This window comes from Orbicella franksi, chromosome 6 (genome assembly GCF_964199315.1).
Source record: "Orbicella franksi chromosome 6, jaOrbFran1.1, whole genome shotgun sequence".
Lineage (NCBI taxonomy): Eukaryota > Metazoa > Cnidaria > Anthozoa > Scleractinia > Merulinidae > Orbicella > Orbicella franksi.
In genome coordinates this window covers 28862073-28879325 of record NC_138150.1, presented here as the reverse complement: position 1 = coordinate 28879325, position 17253 = coordinate 28862073, and the positions used below count along the sequence as shown (strand labels likewise).

The 17253-nt window shown below is 37.2% G+C and overlaps 1 protein-coding gene across 2 annotated transcripts; it reads left to right on the top strand.

Moving 5' to 3' along the window:
- Positions 1 to 7717: 7717 nt before the first annotated feature.
- LOC145489581 (neuronal-specific septin-3-like) lies at positions 7718 to 16657 on the top strand. 2 transcript variants are annotated; one of them, XM_081468564.1, is made up of 12 exons: positions 7718 to 8060; positions 8135 to 8165; positions 10316 to 10471; positions 11149 to 11322; positions 11551 to 11676; positions 12269 to 12350; positions 12912 to 13049; positions 13428 to 13545; positions 13964 to 14062; positions 14396 to 14492; positions 14813 to 14864; positions 15098 to 16657. In XM_081468564.1, exons 1-12 carry the CDS (start codon positions 8043 to 8045, stop codon positions 15249 to 15251), a joined length of 1245 nt encoding a protein of 414 aa, XP_081324690.1. In that variant the 5' UTR covers positions 7718 to 8042; the 3' UTR covers positions 15252 to 16657. The 2 variants fall into 2 exon arrangements, with proteins under 2 accessions (XP_081324690.1, XP_081324691.1); XM_081468565.1 differs by lacking the exons at positions 7718 to 8060; positions 8135 to 8165 and adding an exon at positions 8176 to 8705.
- The last annotated feature ends 596 nt before the right edge of the window (positions 16658 to 17253 follow it).

Sequence of the window (17253 nt, the reverse complement as noted above, 5' to 3'; positions counted from 1 at the left end):
CCGTATGAACATCACGGCAAAAAGGTTAGGGAGGATTGACTCACTCGAGCACATCGCTCTAGTTTCGCCTACCTTACTAGTGTCTTGTTTTTTTTCTTGAAACAATGTAAATTACACTGGCACCGTTACTTTGCACATTGTATCTCTAAATTTGCTGCCTGTTAATGACAGACTTTACTTGAACAATGCCGTAATGATCTTTAAATGTGTTAATAAACTTTTCCCTGACTACGTAATCGCGAAATTTACTCTGCGCTCACAATTCACATCACTGAAATACTAAACAACGCGGTCAACCGAACATTTCAAGTTGCCTTCGAACCACCGGACAATGGTCCTTCACCTACCGTGGTGCTAGGCTCTGGAATAATATAAGAGACGATGTTAAATCTTCAGACTCTGTCAACGTTTTTAGAAAAAAAAATTGTTTACCTACTTTTTTCTGATTAATCTATGAATTTGTAAAAAGTAAATCCAATCCATTGTATTTCACTAATTTTTTAATACATATTAATAATAAAAATTATAATTTCCTCGATTGTGATTGGTTTAAAAAACTCCTATTTTCCACTAATTCACTTGCCAAGTTATTATCGGACATTTTGTTATTGGACAATTTGTTATTGGACAGTTTGTTATCGGACGGTTCAGTAAGCACATTCAAAGTTGTAGTTTAAATCAACCAGTCTCATTCAAAGTTTAAGTTACGTGCGTGCGTGCGCTTGCTTTTGTGTTTTTGGCGCCTAATTGCCGATAGGAGGTGGGGTGGCGTTAGAATGTTTACATCTCCTTTGTAGGTATTTCAAAGCAAATTTTCCCTTTCTTTCACAACTTGGCTATTCTTCTTTTCTCGGAAATTGTAATTTTTATTAGACTTCGTGTCGTCCAATTCGGTCAGTAATCACAGTCGTGATAAACAAATCGGACTCCCGCTGCGCTGTCGTCCGATTTTGTTATCATTCTTATGATAACAGACCGAATTGGACTCCACTCAGTCCTGTTACCATTACTTATTACCTTAGTTATTTGGTTATTTTTTTTAGTTATTTTAGTATGATAGTTGTGTAGTCTTGTAACTGAAAAACCCTTGTAGGGAGTTGCAATAAAGACTCTGTATTGACTCTGTAGTTTATTTGTAGTTGTGCATAAGGAGGCAATAAAAAATACCTTTTCATCTTTTTCTTCTTGGACTTATTTCACAAAGTGTACTATTATACAATTGTCTTTTTTAAAAACTTAAAAACTAGTGAGAATATCGCTTCAAAAAATACAAAGGAGTATATTTATTTCCATTAAAGTAAGGGATAGTGTAGACTGAAGTAATTCTGCAGTTTTATGACGGATAAGCCAGTTTCCCGCCGACGGCTTTAGATGTTAACACTTGTGTAAATAAACCTACTTCTCTCATCATAGTAGCACTTAACTGGGGAGAAAAACACTACAGCCCTATTTATTTCAGTGCCATTTGAACACAACGAAAACTCAACTTTTACCAGACTATTCTGAGATACTTTATCCTGTATTTCCGTTTCAGAAATTGATTTGCTGAGGTGTAGAACATTTACGGCTAATTATAAATCAGTTTCGATTCGTGTCACGCACTTTTTCAGCAAATACTTTATTCCCTCCGATCCAGTTTGGGTTCAAACAAATTCAAAACTGAACAATTTTATTTCCATTTTATTTCTCCAATATCATGCTCAGGACTAACTTACTAGCATTCGGAGTAGGCGGCGCAGGTTTCGAGAATGCGCCGATCGCCGGCTTATTTTGACAACCTTGTTAGCTGGCTTGTGGTGTAACCCGCACCGGATTTCAAGCCAATGAATGTGGGCTTGCGAAAGCGGATTAGTTTTAGTGCAATCCGCACTAAACACAAGCCGAGTCTAGATATGTTGGCTTGCGTGAGCAAACAACTCCCATATCGCCGAGGAAACTCACTCCAACACCTAAATGAAATAACAAAGAACAACCAAGGCGGACATAAGGCAGTGCAGTTAATTGTCGAAATGAAATCATAAACAGCAAGACAGCGATTTTGAGATGGAGATAACTTACCTTGAACAATTACAACTAATTTGCGAGGGAAAGCTCTTCTAAATTGTCACAAAACAGGGAAACGAAGCTGCAATTACACAACAACAACGCTACGCCGGAAGCAATGACCTACGAAACTCGCAATTACTAGTATCCCGTCTACCTGCCAAACTATTTATACTCCCGGAGGCCTGTCACGTGTCATCTCGTCCTCAAAGACTGACTGACTACAATCAAGATCTGCCTCTGACTTAGGGGTCTGTATGCATAAAATGCATAAGACCCCAAAAAATCTTCAGACAGTCGTGCCAGCATTCAGCGATAACGGATGACGTCTTCGCTTAAGAACATGGCTTCCTTACGTACTAGGCCCTAGATTTCGATGGGCAGCCACACTGCTGTACTGCCTGTACAGGAACGCCTTGCTGATTTTAGCATTTGGCATTCTGTAGGGCTATTTGGGATGTGCCATCGAGCCGTCTGTATTTGTAAGCACTGCGGACCTACTTTTTTAATGCTACAATTCTTCAAAATTGTTTAATTTAGCTTGTTATAGCTTATTTCATAGGATATAGACCCGCTAGTGTTTTCAAAATGTAATTCGCCTACCATTATTTTTCCTTCGTGATTCGAACTTAAAAGTTTAGTTTGCGTGCTCATGGTAAGAAACGGGTAATCGCAGTGAGATTGTGGAAAGAATAATCGGCAGGCTAGTAAACGTGCAGTTGTGGTCGAATGTTGGGCAAACCATGTTTTGAAACGTGACTCACCCGACGTGACTTTCGTCTTATGACTATACGTCATACTTGTGTGACACTGTCAGGTATAAACACATGTAGTTGAACATGGCGGGATGTTGCAGTGAGACTGAGCAAAAAACTTGCTGAAGGTGAGCGGATGATGATGTTGTGAAAAGAGCGGGAGTCTAAAAACTGCACTACATTACCTGTAATGACTGTCAAGTGCTTTGATGAAACTTTACGATGATGTTTGCCGACGCATTTCGAAGTAAAATTAAACTATTTCGTTACAAACGGCTGTTTGAGGATTTTATAGCTCCAGGGCCTAATTAATCAACTCGATAATTTGAAGGCTTTTTCAATCTAAGCACACGCAATCATCGCTAATAAAAAGGGTCAAACTCGCGACCCTTTTAAACCAAACAATAACAGTATAAAATCCTTCTAGAAAACGGAAGGAATTTAGAAAAGCCACTGAAGTCATTGAGGGACATAAATGTGATCAGTATGGCCGTCAAAACTTAGGTATTGTATTTTACTCTTGTCCAGACATGCTTAAAGAGTTCTGTAACAATCGCCTTCACTAACAAAGTTACAAATAATAATAGCGCATTAACAATATTTGTCTGTATTTGAGTATTGTTGTTATTCCGTTGTTATACACAAGTTAGATGGAACCCCGTGGAATTTTATTCTCTAGAGAAAGTAAAACGCAACTTTCGTTTAACTGTTTCGTACTTAAACAATTACTTCAACAATTTATACATATTACGATGGGACCTCTCCTTATACATCAACCTCCACTATATGAACACCCAGGACGTATATAATCTCTACCTCTGTTTACAACGAATAGAATGACACTTTCATCATCGGGCATAGATCTGCATCTAAACTGAAAATCCCTCTTGTAATCTGTCATCGATTCTACGAGCTAAGTTCAGGCTCATGAAGTGCAGACCGGGCTAATTTTTTCGCGTGTGCACGGACATTGCAGTGATATTACAACAATGAGAATTGCGTCAAGGCAATCGATCGAAGCATATCAACTCGTTTTTGTCTCAATGTTCTCCCAGACATAGCCATAGTTCTTTTTTCAATTTCATCGCATATGGCATTACGGCGTCTCATTAGAGTCGGGCTTGGAAGACAGCCTTTCACATCATCACTCACAGCTGCTACAATCTTTGGATAACTACATCGTTCGCAAGCGTTACCGCAAACTTTACCATCATTAGGTTTTTGTGTGGTTTGTGGAAAGCCATTCGACCCTGTCACTGATCTTGTTCTTCTCAAAGGATTAATATCTTGCGCCTTCGAGCTCCAATCATTCGAAGCTTGGTTTAAATCGCAAATTTGAGTCTGATCTGTGATGTCGGAATTGCTCCCAGAGATTAGAAGCCACCTTGTTTCATCGCATATTGACTTCCCCGTCACAAAGCTTCTTCGGCTCAGTAGATTTCGGCCTTTAACTCTGACGTTCATATTCTTTGATGTTCAAATAATTCAGCGAAGGTAGCTGAGCTTAGGAGTAAGGTTGTCGAGGGCTTGAAGACTGGACAATCCGGCAATGCACTGTACAACTCGGCTTCAAAATCAGTCCAAGCAAATGTTGACGACTTAAACTCCGTAAGGCTGACGCAGACTCTCTCAGTTAGATGCCAGCTACTGTGGCTTTCGCTTGCAACAAGTATACGAAGAATTCGGTTTGAACGTGAATCGTGACTTTTTAGGTACAAATATCCCACAGTTGGCTGAAGGTGATTGATATAAGTGACCCTGAATTACCACAGTAAGCGTGTTTTGATGACCTGAAACGAAAAACTGAATCAATGCCGACATTTTGTTGTCATTGTATGCATTTCAAATATCAACAAACAGACCCCGGCATCTTTACAAAGTCAGATAAAAGATAACTGTCTTATCTAGGGATATCAATGTAAAATCACAGCGCATTCACGTAAGGGAATTGATATGTCTGCCCTTCTGGTTTGATACGAGTACCTCAGTCCTTGCGAACGCAGATTATGGTCTCAACTTGAAATACAGTTTAGTGACAGTGACTCTGCGTTACTGGGAAACAAAATATTATGATGTGATATTGTCGATATGAGTGAATCATCTCAGCCATACGGTACATCAATGATATTGCATGGTGATTATTTCAATTCGATCAGTATAAACCTTGTGGTTTTGTAAGAGCTCATTAACGCTGAATTTGTTCAATTACTAATAATAAATTTCTTCTTACCCGAGATGTAATCTTTCAATCAATTTTCTCCGCTGTTGTGGAAAGAAGCTGTTCTCTTGAAAACCACGTTGAGAGCGACTGCAAAACAAAAGTGACGTTCCGTTATATTGTAGTAATGGCCACAAGTGGCTTCTTTCCGGTGACGTCAACATCTCAGTTACTGGAAGCAGATTTAGAAGACAAAGGTTTCACCCACAAAAGAAGTGCTTTGTTCTTACTCAACCAGCTGAAGCTCCAATTTTTCTCGCTTGTTTTGAATCAAGTTGTATTGATAAACAATGCAATCGCAGGTCCCGGTAGATTTTGATATATGAGAATGCAAAGCAGCTGATCTGTATATTGTACGGTATTATTGCACGTGGCCGTCTTGATGTTGTTCAGCTGGGGCATCAGTGCAGTGTGACGTCATGAACATTACACCTCTGGTTGTTGACGTTGCAATTTAAACTCTGTTATCGCGATCAAGAGAACCGCAGACGCACTAAAAGCATACAAAAATTATATTTTTCTGCATACAAATGCCAAATGCTGGCTTCCATGTATTAAAATCCCTTACAGTTTTTCAGAATAGCTCGCGCCTGACCATTTCTAATTCAATTTAAAGTTGTAACCCCAATTTATCAAATTTCTCCTTCATAAGTAGCCGATAACTTCGTTACAAAATTGTTACCTCGGGGTTTAGTTCAATTTTGCAAGTTACCTTTGATTAGGCTAAGATTAAAACTTTAATTTAAGCTGTAAATACTGGCTATAGCTATATAAACCAACGTAAGCTCTTTTGTTTGCAAACACTAAGCTCTTTGTAAGATTTTAGAAGTGAAGCCAATAAAAGCGGTCGCGGGATTCTGTGAAATGGGCGGGCGCAAGGTCGATAGGTTATCAGCCCAAGGCGTGTTCTATGGTGACAATGATCTGAAGAAGCCGATATCAGTTCAGTTATTTAATAATCGCTGTCAGTAGAGCGACAGTTCAAGTCCTTTGCATGGTGAAAATTCCGAGTCTTTTTAACATCTGTCAGCATCAAACTTCATAATATATAACCTGATGTCGCCAAGTTTGAAAACAGTTATCTAATGTTTGTTGAAGGAAGTCGTAAAAACAAGAACAACGTCCGGTCGAAAAAAAGTTAACCGGAAGTCAGTGGTTAAGACTGATACCCACACGGTATCACGTTCTTGTAGCTGGTTTTCACATGACGTCACTAAAATTCGAACTACAAAACTATTGATCTTCCTGAGATTTTACTTAAATGATGTATAAGAGCAACGTTAACTCCTCTTGTGCAATAAAATACCGTATATAGCTATTCTCTTTTAATTTCTGTCTGTACTTCAGAAGTGATTTACATTGATTATTTCGTTCTCGGTAGGAAGACTGACAGATTCAATGCTTCAGAAAGACATCCTAAGTTCATTTACATTATCCGAGGGGTTTTGCCCGATTTCACTCATAATTTCTTCCTCAGTTTCTAAGCCACTCTCCGAAGCAGGTAAATACAACGTTAAAAATCGAGATGCTACACTTTGGAACAGCCTTCTTCGACTTCTCTAACAGAAAGACTTATGGATCTAAAACCTCCTTGACTAGTTGCCTTCGTTCCAACTTCTCCCATTAACTCTTTTTTAGTCTGATTTTAGCAATTTCGTACGCTGTCAGTTGTTTGACGTTGCCATCATACAAGTAGGTAAGTATTTTCTGAATGTTTTCATTCGCTATTAAAATATCTTCATTTTCTTGTGTAGTTATTCATCAAGGTCGCGAACGGAAAGAGATCAATTTGTGTTTGGCTGTTTTTCTTTTACAGATCCACGCTTGGGAATTGAGGAGCACGCTGTCAGGCGCTTACAAGGCCACAAAAAATTCATTGTTCAAGTTACACATATATTTATAGTTACTGTTACTGTTCACACTGAAAAGGAATTACTCCAGTCAACAATATTTTGTATCAAGTTTATGGCATATAACATTATTTTCTAAATCGTTGTTCAAGTTACAGTTCCAAATGAAAACACTTTAAATGTGTAAATGAGAAACAAATTTTAATACATACTTGAAGTTAGAAACTTTGGTATCTTGTCAAGATACACATTGTATAAGGGTGAATTTTCCAATAAATGAGTATAGTTGTCATTTATAATTCCCAACATCTATCAAATTAATGACTTATCAAATCAACAATAAAAATTAATTTCCTCTCACCAGTTAGAACAGCACCTCTATTTTGCTACTACCTACATTTTCAACCACTTTCCCCACCCCACAATCAACAAAGCATTTTCAGTAATTTCCCAATGTGTGTCAAACAACTCTGTAAGCCTAACCATAAGGCATTGGGCCATTTTTCTAAAACACCACTTGCTGTAGTAATTATTACAAATCATCCAGTGAGGGCCTACTCTGGACATCCCTACCCTCCAAAGATAAAAAAATTTCCAGACCTGTTGACTGTTCAATTCAGTTCCCACCGTTTTTATCGACCTTCGACAGCACTCACTTTCATAATGAAATTCCTAGTTTGTTAATTAATATGCAATATAATTAATCTCGCATTTTGATTGGTTCTTACTTACGATCTATCTATTTCTTTTTTTGGTTTCGTTGCCTACGAGAAAAGTAAATAGCTGTTATTGGGGTTATCAGCTGCTTGTCACCCAAACGAGGCGAAAGGGTCAATTCTGCATTGTATATTGATCCTTTCGCCTCGTTTGCATGCCTTTTGAAACAAAAGAATATTTGACCGCAGACTCAACTGCAATAACAGCTATTCCATGTGGCCCTGCGTCTGTTCAGTAATAGTTCCCCAATGACTTAAAGATGTGGTAAGAACATGGATTCTATTTTTTAAGCTGCACCAGATTTATGAGCAAGAGATCAGTGCCAGCCTATTCGTGGCGTTGCGTGACTTTGTGTGTCGTTATGCGTGGCGTTTAACGTGGCGTTATGGTTTCGTAGACTGGTAACTAGTTATAAATGTTCCGCTTACAGCAGATACTGCAGTAACACATGATGAGAAGATGGCCTCCCCAGATAAGGTACAGTGAAGTGTTGTCACGTCTCATATTTTACAGTTGTTCTCTCTGACAGATCAATGTTTTCTGTGTTTCAGCAATTCCTACTGACAGGAGCTCAGGTTGACGGTAAGCCAGGATAATTTGTTTAACTTATTTAATTCACTGATCGTGGTGTTGCAGTCTCGTTACTAAAATGCACACATGCCCTGCTCTCAAGCAAGGCTTTAAAAGCATTCCTCTGCGCTTAAAATAAGTATCTAGTTAATAAGGTTAGTTTACCAAATCGCTTTTAAGCAACTTTTTAGGTATAATGATCGTCAATTGTCATTTACAGCCGTTCTTGTAAATTCTCGAGCTCGAAAATCACATAGTTTCAATTTTGTCGTTTTGCAGTTCAAATTAAGTATACATTTTGTGGTTTACAAAATCATTACTGTTCAATGCGCTTTAAACTTTTATGAAGGTATGCGATAAACCGATTGGTTGGTTTCTCATAACATGCACATTGTTATGTATTCTATCCCGCTTTGCTTTTGAAGTAATCAATTCTTTTAAGCTGAAACTCCACTCGTGTTTGGCGTTCGATCGAATAATCAGTTGGCTATTTCACTTTAACCAAGTACTTCATGGATTCGGAATTTCCGGATAAATCTTGCTTTCGTGATTGTGAGTATTATGTACATTTTGCTGGTGGCGGGAATCATTTATAATTCACATGTGCTTTGCTTTAAGGGTTTCAACTTTTCATTCATTTATCATGAATGAGTGAAGTTGTGAAAGAAAGTTGAATCGTAGTTCAGTATAAGCTTCTTTAAGCGCACTTGAAAATCTTTACGATAAATTTATGTGAACAAATACGCAAAATATTTCGTGGTTGTCGGCTACGATTCCTTTTGTGGGATTTCCGAACGCGATCGAATTGAAATGCGAACCTCGGCATACAAAAGTTTCAGAACACCATCCGCGAATATCTGTTGGTTTCGAGATCTCATCAAAATTGAAAACACGACGACCTCTGTAGTTTAAATAAAATTTATTTACTGTTATGTTATAGATAGCTGTAGTAATTTGAAGGGAAGAATTAGTAGGGAAAATTGGCTTCACACCAAATTGTTTTCTGGAAGGAAGGGAGTGTCCCAACAAAACCATGCCACCTGTCAAATCTATTGTCTTTGGTCCCTTTGAGTTACTCTCAGTAAATCTTTGAAGATCTTTAGCAATTTCGTACCAAATCCTTGTTGATGTACAGATATCTTGTTTTAGTAGATTTGTAAGTCAGAAATTCATTTTGATTGTTATTGTTGTAACCATATTTTTAATTTCTTAATGTTCTATTACGGTTAATATTTTATCAGGGTAATATTATGCTGTGTTTTAGACCGAGTTTTGAATTATAAGCCTGCTTCCTGCAGCCAGATATATTTTTAATTATTTTTTGTAATCGAGAAGTTTGTTGGTCAGCATGCAGATAAGTGCTTTCGTGCTGCCAGCTTAATTTGTTTATGTTTCTGTCAACTTTTTCAAAGTGGCTCTGTATTCCATAACAGTCAGTCGCTACATAGCTTCATATGGCCAGCTATTCATCAGTTTGCTATCAAATCAGCAAGCTGTTGTATCAGCCTAGGTGTAACTTGAATGTACAGTATATCAAAACATTTGAAACCCCTAAATTATTGCAGTCAAAATGAATTATTGCAATTGATTTAAGATTTATTAGGTTGCAATGCCTTATGTTTTGCATTTTGCTAAACTAGTCTAGATGCATATTATAAATCAGTTGCTGTATTTAACAAGTGAGATATCTAACTTAGATGGAACTATAAGCTGCCTTATTATATAGCCCAATCCCCTAGTCCTGTTCTTAGGTCTTCTTATTTTCAATTGATTATTTCATTGATTGGTGATTATGACAAAACTCTTCTCTGGTTACTGATCTGAAATGTGTCTAAATGCACATTTAAAACAATTGAAAGTGATGTAAATAAATTATTGTTAAGTAGCTTTAATGTTCAGTTTTCAAGTCAGTGTCAGTGTAATGAGTCTTCACGATTTTTTTTTTAATTAGAAAATTATGCACCTTGGAGCACCTGATTCACTAACTAGAACATAATAATGGTGCACATTCTCAGTGTATCAAATACATATATTAATATGTACAGGTGATATTATAATTGTTTTCAGTAACTTGTGCAGTAAAAATAATCTTTTGACCAAGGGTCAAAAGATAGGACGATCAGTACATGTAATTCTAATCTAGAAGTTTGTTAATTTTCCAGCCCTTTCAAAGGTGTTCAAGTTTGCAGATGTTGAAGAGACTGGCTATGTTGACGTGGCGACCATCTCCACCCTTGCTGTGCAGCTGTTGGGAGCACAGCTCAGTGAGAGTGAAAAAGAAACAATAAACAGCAAAGCAGAAAGCAAGGCTGAGAAAGGTACTGGATGGCTCAGGTTGCCAGTTATATGACATTAAATGTCATATATAACTGGCAACCTAAGCCATCCAGAAGTACAAGAAGAAGTACAAATGTTGTACTTCTACAAGCTTTGGATTGGTATAGTTGGATTAATGTGCTGTACCAGGGAATGTTTCCATAATCTGTGAGGAGCTCCTGATTGGGGTACTAAAGATAAAAATACAGTGGAATCCCGATTTCTTGAACCCTCAGTTTTTTCGAACCTCCTGATAACTTGAACCAAAAGTCATTTCCCTCCTCAGCCAAACGCTGTAGTTTTACCCCTGATCTCTCGAACTATCCGTATTTTCGAACCAATTTTCATTTCCTTCGGAGGCTCGAAAAATTGGGATTCCACTGTAGCAACAGGATAAAAAAAGTGTAGGGCAGGCACAGCTTGCTCTTTGCATTTTCAAGAACCTGTTTTGCTCATTTTGCGTGTTGCTACCCTTTTTTGTTCCTTCTCTTGTTGTTGTTGTTTTTTTTTTTGCCCTATTTCCCAAGTGGGAGAATTAATTTTTTCTTTAGTAAAGAGGAGCTAGTAAATACATGTACTTGAAGGGAAAAAATATGATTTTAGTAGTGTAGCACTCTTTTCAATCACTATAGATTCAATAGTCGAGAGCTCTACATTAAGTATTTGTTTTTGTTCTTAGGTTTGCTGTCTTACCAGAATTTTATTGAGATCATGATGGAGACCATGCAAACGATGACACACTGGGGAAAGTTAAAGACAGTTTTGGAAGGTTATGTTGGGTTTGATACTGTGCAAGAGCAAATCCGTAAGAAGTCTCTCAAACGAGGTTTTGAATTCAACCTGATGGTTGTTGGTAAGTTTAAATTGCATGATCTATGTCAGATTGATTTTAAATACAGTTAGTAATAATCTTCTTTTGCAACATTCAACATGTGAAAGGAATGAACTGTATGAACTGCTTTTACAGTTGTAACAGCTACAAATCCTATGCAATGTAGTCACATGCAGCAGTTTCAAAAATTGACCAGAAAGTTGATCACAATCTCTCTTCTTCCCGTTTTCTTTTTTTTCCCCTTTTCAGGTGCAACAGGTCTGGGAAAATCAACCATGGTAAACACATTGTTTAAAGGAAGATTGAGCCGAATGTCATCAACTGGAGCTGCTGCTGCTATTCCTAAGACAGTTGAAGTCAAGTCAGTTAGTCACGGTATGACGACATACCTTTGTAACCTTTAGGCATAATTATTTTTGTACCTTTCATTGTGTAGTTCCAGAAAATATCCATACCCACCTCAAGGAAGGTTAATGGAAATTCCAAGTTGAGGGGGTTTTCAAAAGCACAATTTTTTAAAGGAAAGTGTGGCACTAAAATGGAATTTCCAGAGGGATGGGGGTGGGGTGTTCAAGGTAAAAAAATATCTGTAGGAGGGGTATGGGTATTTTCTGGAACAACACAGTTTTAGATTGTGACAAACAGCACAAAGGGCAATCACCCTATTACAATAGATAAATATCTTAATCCTTTCTATTCATACGTGTAAAATAATGTGTTGATTGAATGAATGAATGAGTGAATGAATGCATGCATGCATGAATGAAAACTTTATTAATGTGTCAAAGATGTTAAGCTGAGGGTAGAAACCCTCTACTGATAGGGGACACTTAAAATAAATAAAATAAGTTATTAAAATTAAACACCTAGAATTTGACTATTTACAATAAATAAAATTTAACTACCTCATTTACATTAAAAGACTGAAATTGTAACATGATTATGTTTGCTTGTTTTTCTTTTTCAGTTATTGAGGAAAAAGGTGTAAGGTTAAAACTAACCATCACAGACACCCCAGGATTTGGTGATCAAATCAATAATGAAAGTTGGTAAGACTTGCCTTTTGTAATGCTGATTTCCAATCACTACATGTATTTTGTCAAGAGCGCTGTGTTGATTGGGAAGCTGAGAGTCCTTTGGTTTTAAAATGCACTGTGATACAGATGGTGCATTAACTTTAGGTTCAAGCCTTGCAGGGGTTATTTTGTTTCTGCTTGAACAAGAATAGAGGAATCAGTAGAATTACTGATTTGGCAGCATTGAAGGGGTTCAGAGGTTTGAGGGTTGTCCATGGATGCAATCCAATTCCTTGTTAAGCAGAGGAAACTGACTTTTGTGTGTGCAAACATTTTGCAAACTGAGCATAAAAATTCAAATTGAAACTGTAGTACTAAATAAAATGTAAAAAAAATTGATAAATCAATTGAAAAAGTAATTGCAACGCTAATGTTTCGAGGGCTGGTAAAGGTCCTTAGTTCCCCCCTCCTAAAGCCAGTTCTTAGAATTAACCTTCAGTTGATAAAATGTAACTTGAGCAGTGATTCACACGGTTAATGTTAAAACCTTTTTAAATGTGTTACATTTACTTATATTATAATGGTTCTCTGCAGCTGGGAGCCAATCTTGAAATATATACAGGAACAGTATGACAAATATTTAATAGAAGAAACAAGCATCAAGAGGAAGCCCAGGGTTCCTGACAGCAGAGTTCACTGTTGTCTTTATTTTATCGCACCAACAGGGCACAGGTGAGAGATAGTTAATGTTTGTTTATTCAGATCTTTCTCTAAAGGCCTCAAAAACACCATGATGTACTGACATGTACATGTGCGGTTTGTAATGCCAGGGTACTAAGAAATGTGACAGAGGATGATTGTGTTAGCCTCTTCCAGACATTCAGTTAGTTGGGGCGTGGCACGAAAAAACAGTGAGCGAAAAAATAGGGGAAAAGCACTTCTCCCCTATTTTTTCGCTCACCTTTTTTGGTACTGCGCCCTAACTAACTGAACACATGGAAGAGGCTAAGGATGTGTATGTTGGTGAAAAATGAAAAATGTGACTGTGCAGCTTGTTGCAAGCTTAAGAGTTAGAACGGCTCTGATTGTGTTAATTTTGCTCTTGTCCAGGCTGAGACCCATTGATGTGGAATTCATGAAAAGACTAGACAAGTGTGTTAATATTGTACCAGTGATTGCCAAAGCAGATACCTTAACAGTTGAAGAGCGTGAAGCCTTCAGAAGGAGGGTATGTTTGCACTCGGACTGATATGCAGAAAACTAACTTTGCAGTCAACTAATGTGCTTGTCAGAGGATTCATGACTGTAAAAGAATTGTTAGGAATTCTGCTTTGTATTATACTTGCCATGTTGAGAATTTGTTATTTTTCCTTTTTCCTCTTTATGAACTGATGTGTGTGCATGCACAGTTAATTTGGCTTTTGTCATAGAAAACTCAAGCTCGTAATCTAATTGTTAAATAGTATACGATAACTCAGCCAGTCAGATTGCAGCACTTGCATTAGTTTTCAAGTAAAATGTTTTCAAGTATTGATTAAATTTGATGTGTTTAATGATAGAAGTATGTTGATAGATTCAGGTGTACAGGTACCTGCGTTACCATGAAATTGCTCATTTACTAATGGTGAGTTTAATAATGTTTGCAGTTACGTGAGGATATAGAAAAAAACCACATCAATATCTATCCAATACTTAATCGACATGATCTTGACGAAGAAGAAGCCCGAACGACTTCAAGAATCAGGGTTAGTCAAATACTCACAAACCTCTGTCTGTCATAATGTCATTTCAGTTAATAAACCATCGGAGGATATCTTTTAAGGAGTTCTGCCACGTTATTTTGAGTTGTTTTAGCTACGTACAAATTACCTTCAGATTGAAGGAAACCTTAAAATAGTCATGTACTAAGACAGAAAAAGACCAAAGAGAAATAATAAACCATAAAGGAATAAGTTTGGTGCAGGATGGAGAAGATTAGCGCGGATTACGTGACAAACGACGAACATGAAACATTTAGCCTACACTTTTCAAGATGCACTAACCCTTACGTAGCATTATGTTTTGATGTCTGATTTTAGGATCAGCTGCCCTTTGCTGTGATTGGAAGTGATCGTTACGTCACAGTGTCGGGAAAACCTGTGCTTGGAAGGAAGACAAAATGGGGACTCATCGAAGGTGAGAAAAATTTTCAGACATACGTGTACTTAATAGTAGTAAACGTATCAGTAGGGACCGGGCTTTTCCGACTTCTTATAGACTTTTCAGCCTGAAACTGCGAAAAAAGTTACAGTATAATTATAACTTAGGAAAATGGACAGATCTTTTAGCGTACTAGAGGCTAAACATGCATTCTGAAGCTCTATTAGTTCGGTACTAACAATAAAGTCAGCTACCACATTGTATATTATTGCGTGACATGTATTTATGATAAATGAACTTACATCTATTATGTCTGAATTAAGGTATAACTTAGTAATTTTTCCTTTTTGCTTCAGTTGAAAACAAGAACCATTGTGAATTCGCGCAATTAAGAGACATGTTAATCAAGTAAGTTTGATAAAATTTTCAAGTTATCGCAAACATAAATTATTTTTTTAACGCCCTTTGCAGCATCAACGGTGTGTAAAGGGCAAATGATGCCGATGACGTTGATAAATTGTCTGTCTGGGATTGTATTCTGATATAAATTGTTCCAACTCAAACATGTCCATCTATTTTTATCGTAAAACCCTCTTTTCAGTGTTTCATCTTGTTTGATTACGTGTGTTTGGTCTCCGCAGAACACACATGCAAGATCTGAAGGAGGTAACAGACACTATTCACTACGAAAGTTATCGCCGCAAGCGCCTGACGGAGGAAAAACATGACCAAATTGTTTTACAAAACAATGTTGTGAACATGGATGACATTAATTGTCAGGAGAGTAAAATCTAAATGAAAATCTTGTAGAACAGGATGAATTCTACACCAGGGCTTCTCGGTCATTTCAAACCAAATCGAGAGATGTTTGCAATTCAGACAAAATATTTGCTATTCTATACGATTACAATTTATTAGACTTTTGTTACAATTTTGGATTTAACAGACATTTATAGCTTGAGAGTTTTTCTATCAAGGGTCGCACAAGGGAATTCGTAGTGAGATGAATGTACAGCGTGGTGCTGTAAGCTGAGCTCATCAATTTTGCTACGGTCGGAGATTTGTGAATCGGCCTTGTTTCTCGGCAGTTATGTCAGCGGAGGAGATGTTTAATGACGGGACGTCTAATGAATAATTTGATTTTTTCTATATTGAACTTAAATTCTCAAGTGTTCAATTTCAAAATTCTCTTTAGAAAATATGTGCACTTTCAAGCAGTCAGGTGATGAGAATAAAGAAAACCATAAATTACAGGATTTCCATTGCCTTGATATTGCTACAAATTCTCAGATCTTAAACTGAAAGAAAATTCAGCGCAATAACTAAGGAGAATTGCTTCTTAGATCTTAGAACTGAAACGAAAAGATTGTTGGTTATATTCTTATGGAAACAATCATCTTTCTTTGGAATCTTTTGATCTCTTGTATACCTCTAGTTTGAAATTAATAGTGCACTTTCTATGATATGTTTTTATGTTGTGGCTAGCCATTTCTAAGATTGTAATATTAATGCAATTTCGATGATAATGTTTCTAACCGTTTCTTAGGTTGTAAAATGAACTTTTTTTCCTATGTTATTATTTTTGCTGTTAGATTGCTCTGAAAATCATCGACGAGAATCGAACTAACAGCATGTGTAGGTTAGTCTTTCTAATTATGATTCACGCGTTCTGTGTTTTGCGTGGAAAATGATCAAGTAATAATCACCTATTTGGACGTTTGTGAAGTCGTTTCGCAGTAAATGACAAGGTCTGTAGATTTGTGCGAAGTTCTTTTCGAGGTTTTAAAAGGAACTAACAATGGAAACTTTAAAATCTTTCGCTCTACTTTCGTCACTTTGAGACTGCGATACTTGAGAAGGAAGATGGACAAAAACTTTCTTAGTGGAGCAGGTACAAATAAACGCAAAAGAACTCATTTTTCACCTATAGTCGGAATTTTTGCGTGACGGTTGAAAACCAAAACACACAAGCTCTCTTGTCGGGCGCGGTCATTTAGGTTTAACAGCAGTCATGAAGAAAATTATATACTAGTTTTCCCAGGGCGACAATAAATAAGTAAATAAATAAATAAGTATTTCATAATATTGCAATGAAACAAATTTAAGTTTCTTCATTTAAACTTATTGTATGAATTTACAAAAATAAGTTAAACTAACAAAGTTCTTATTGAAATAAAAACGCGAACTTCTATTAAATCTCACAGCGAATCATTTGAGAACTTTTGTATTCTTCACTGCTTCCTTAGTTTTATTTTTTATTTCAACGCTACGTACTCCTGCAGTGCATGTACGGGTGGAGACAATTGCGAAGATATAACACTATTCAAGACAGAAGGCTTTAGTGTAAATACACGTTAAGAGCGGGGAGTACTCGAACATTCGTCAGCGTTAGAGCACTTGTAAGATTTACGTGATTCGCGGGCTCTTGGCACCTTGCTATCTCTTTTTTTACCACAATTGCTACTAATCTCGCAATCTGATTGGCTAATTTGCTGTTGTCGATACGAGTCCAGACAACGCTGCTCGCGTCGATGTGTCACGCTCTGAAACACATTTTCTTCGACGTTGATATTGTGGTAAAAAATAAATCGAATGTGGTTTAGTGTTGTCTGTGCTCTTATCGACAACGATATGCGTCATCACAGTGGTCAAAATTTGTTGTGACTCTGCGCCTCGTGATCATGAGTCCACAACATTTTGACCACTGTGATGACGCATATCGTCCATAAGAGTACAGACAACGCTAAACCTCATTCTATTTAACAAATTGACGTCAGCTTTTTATGCGTCTGTCCCC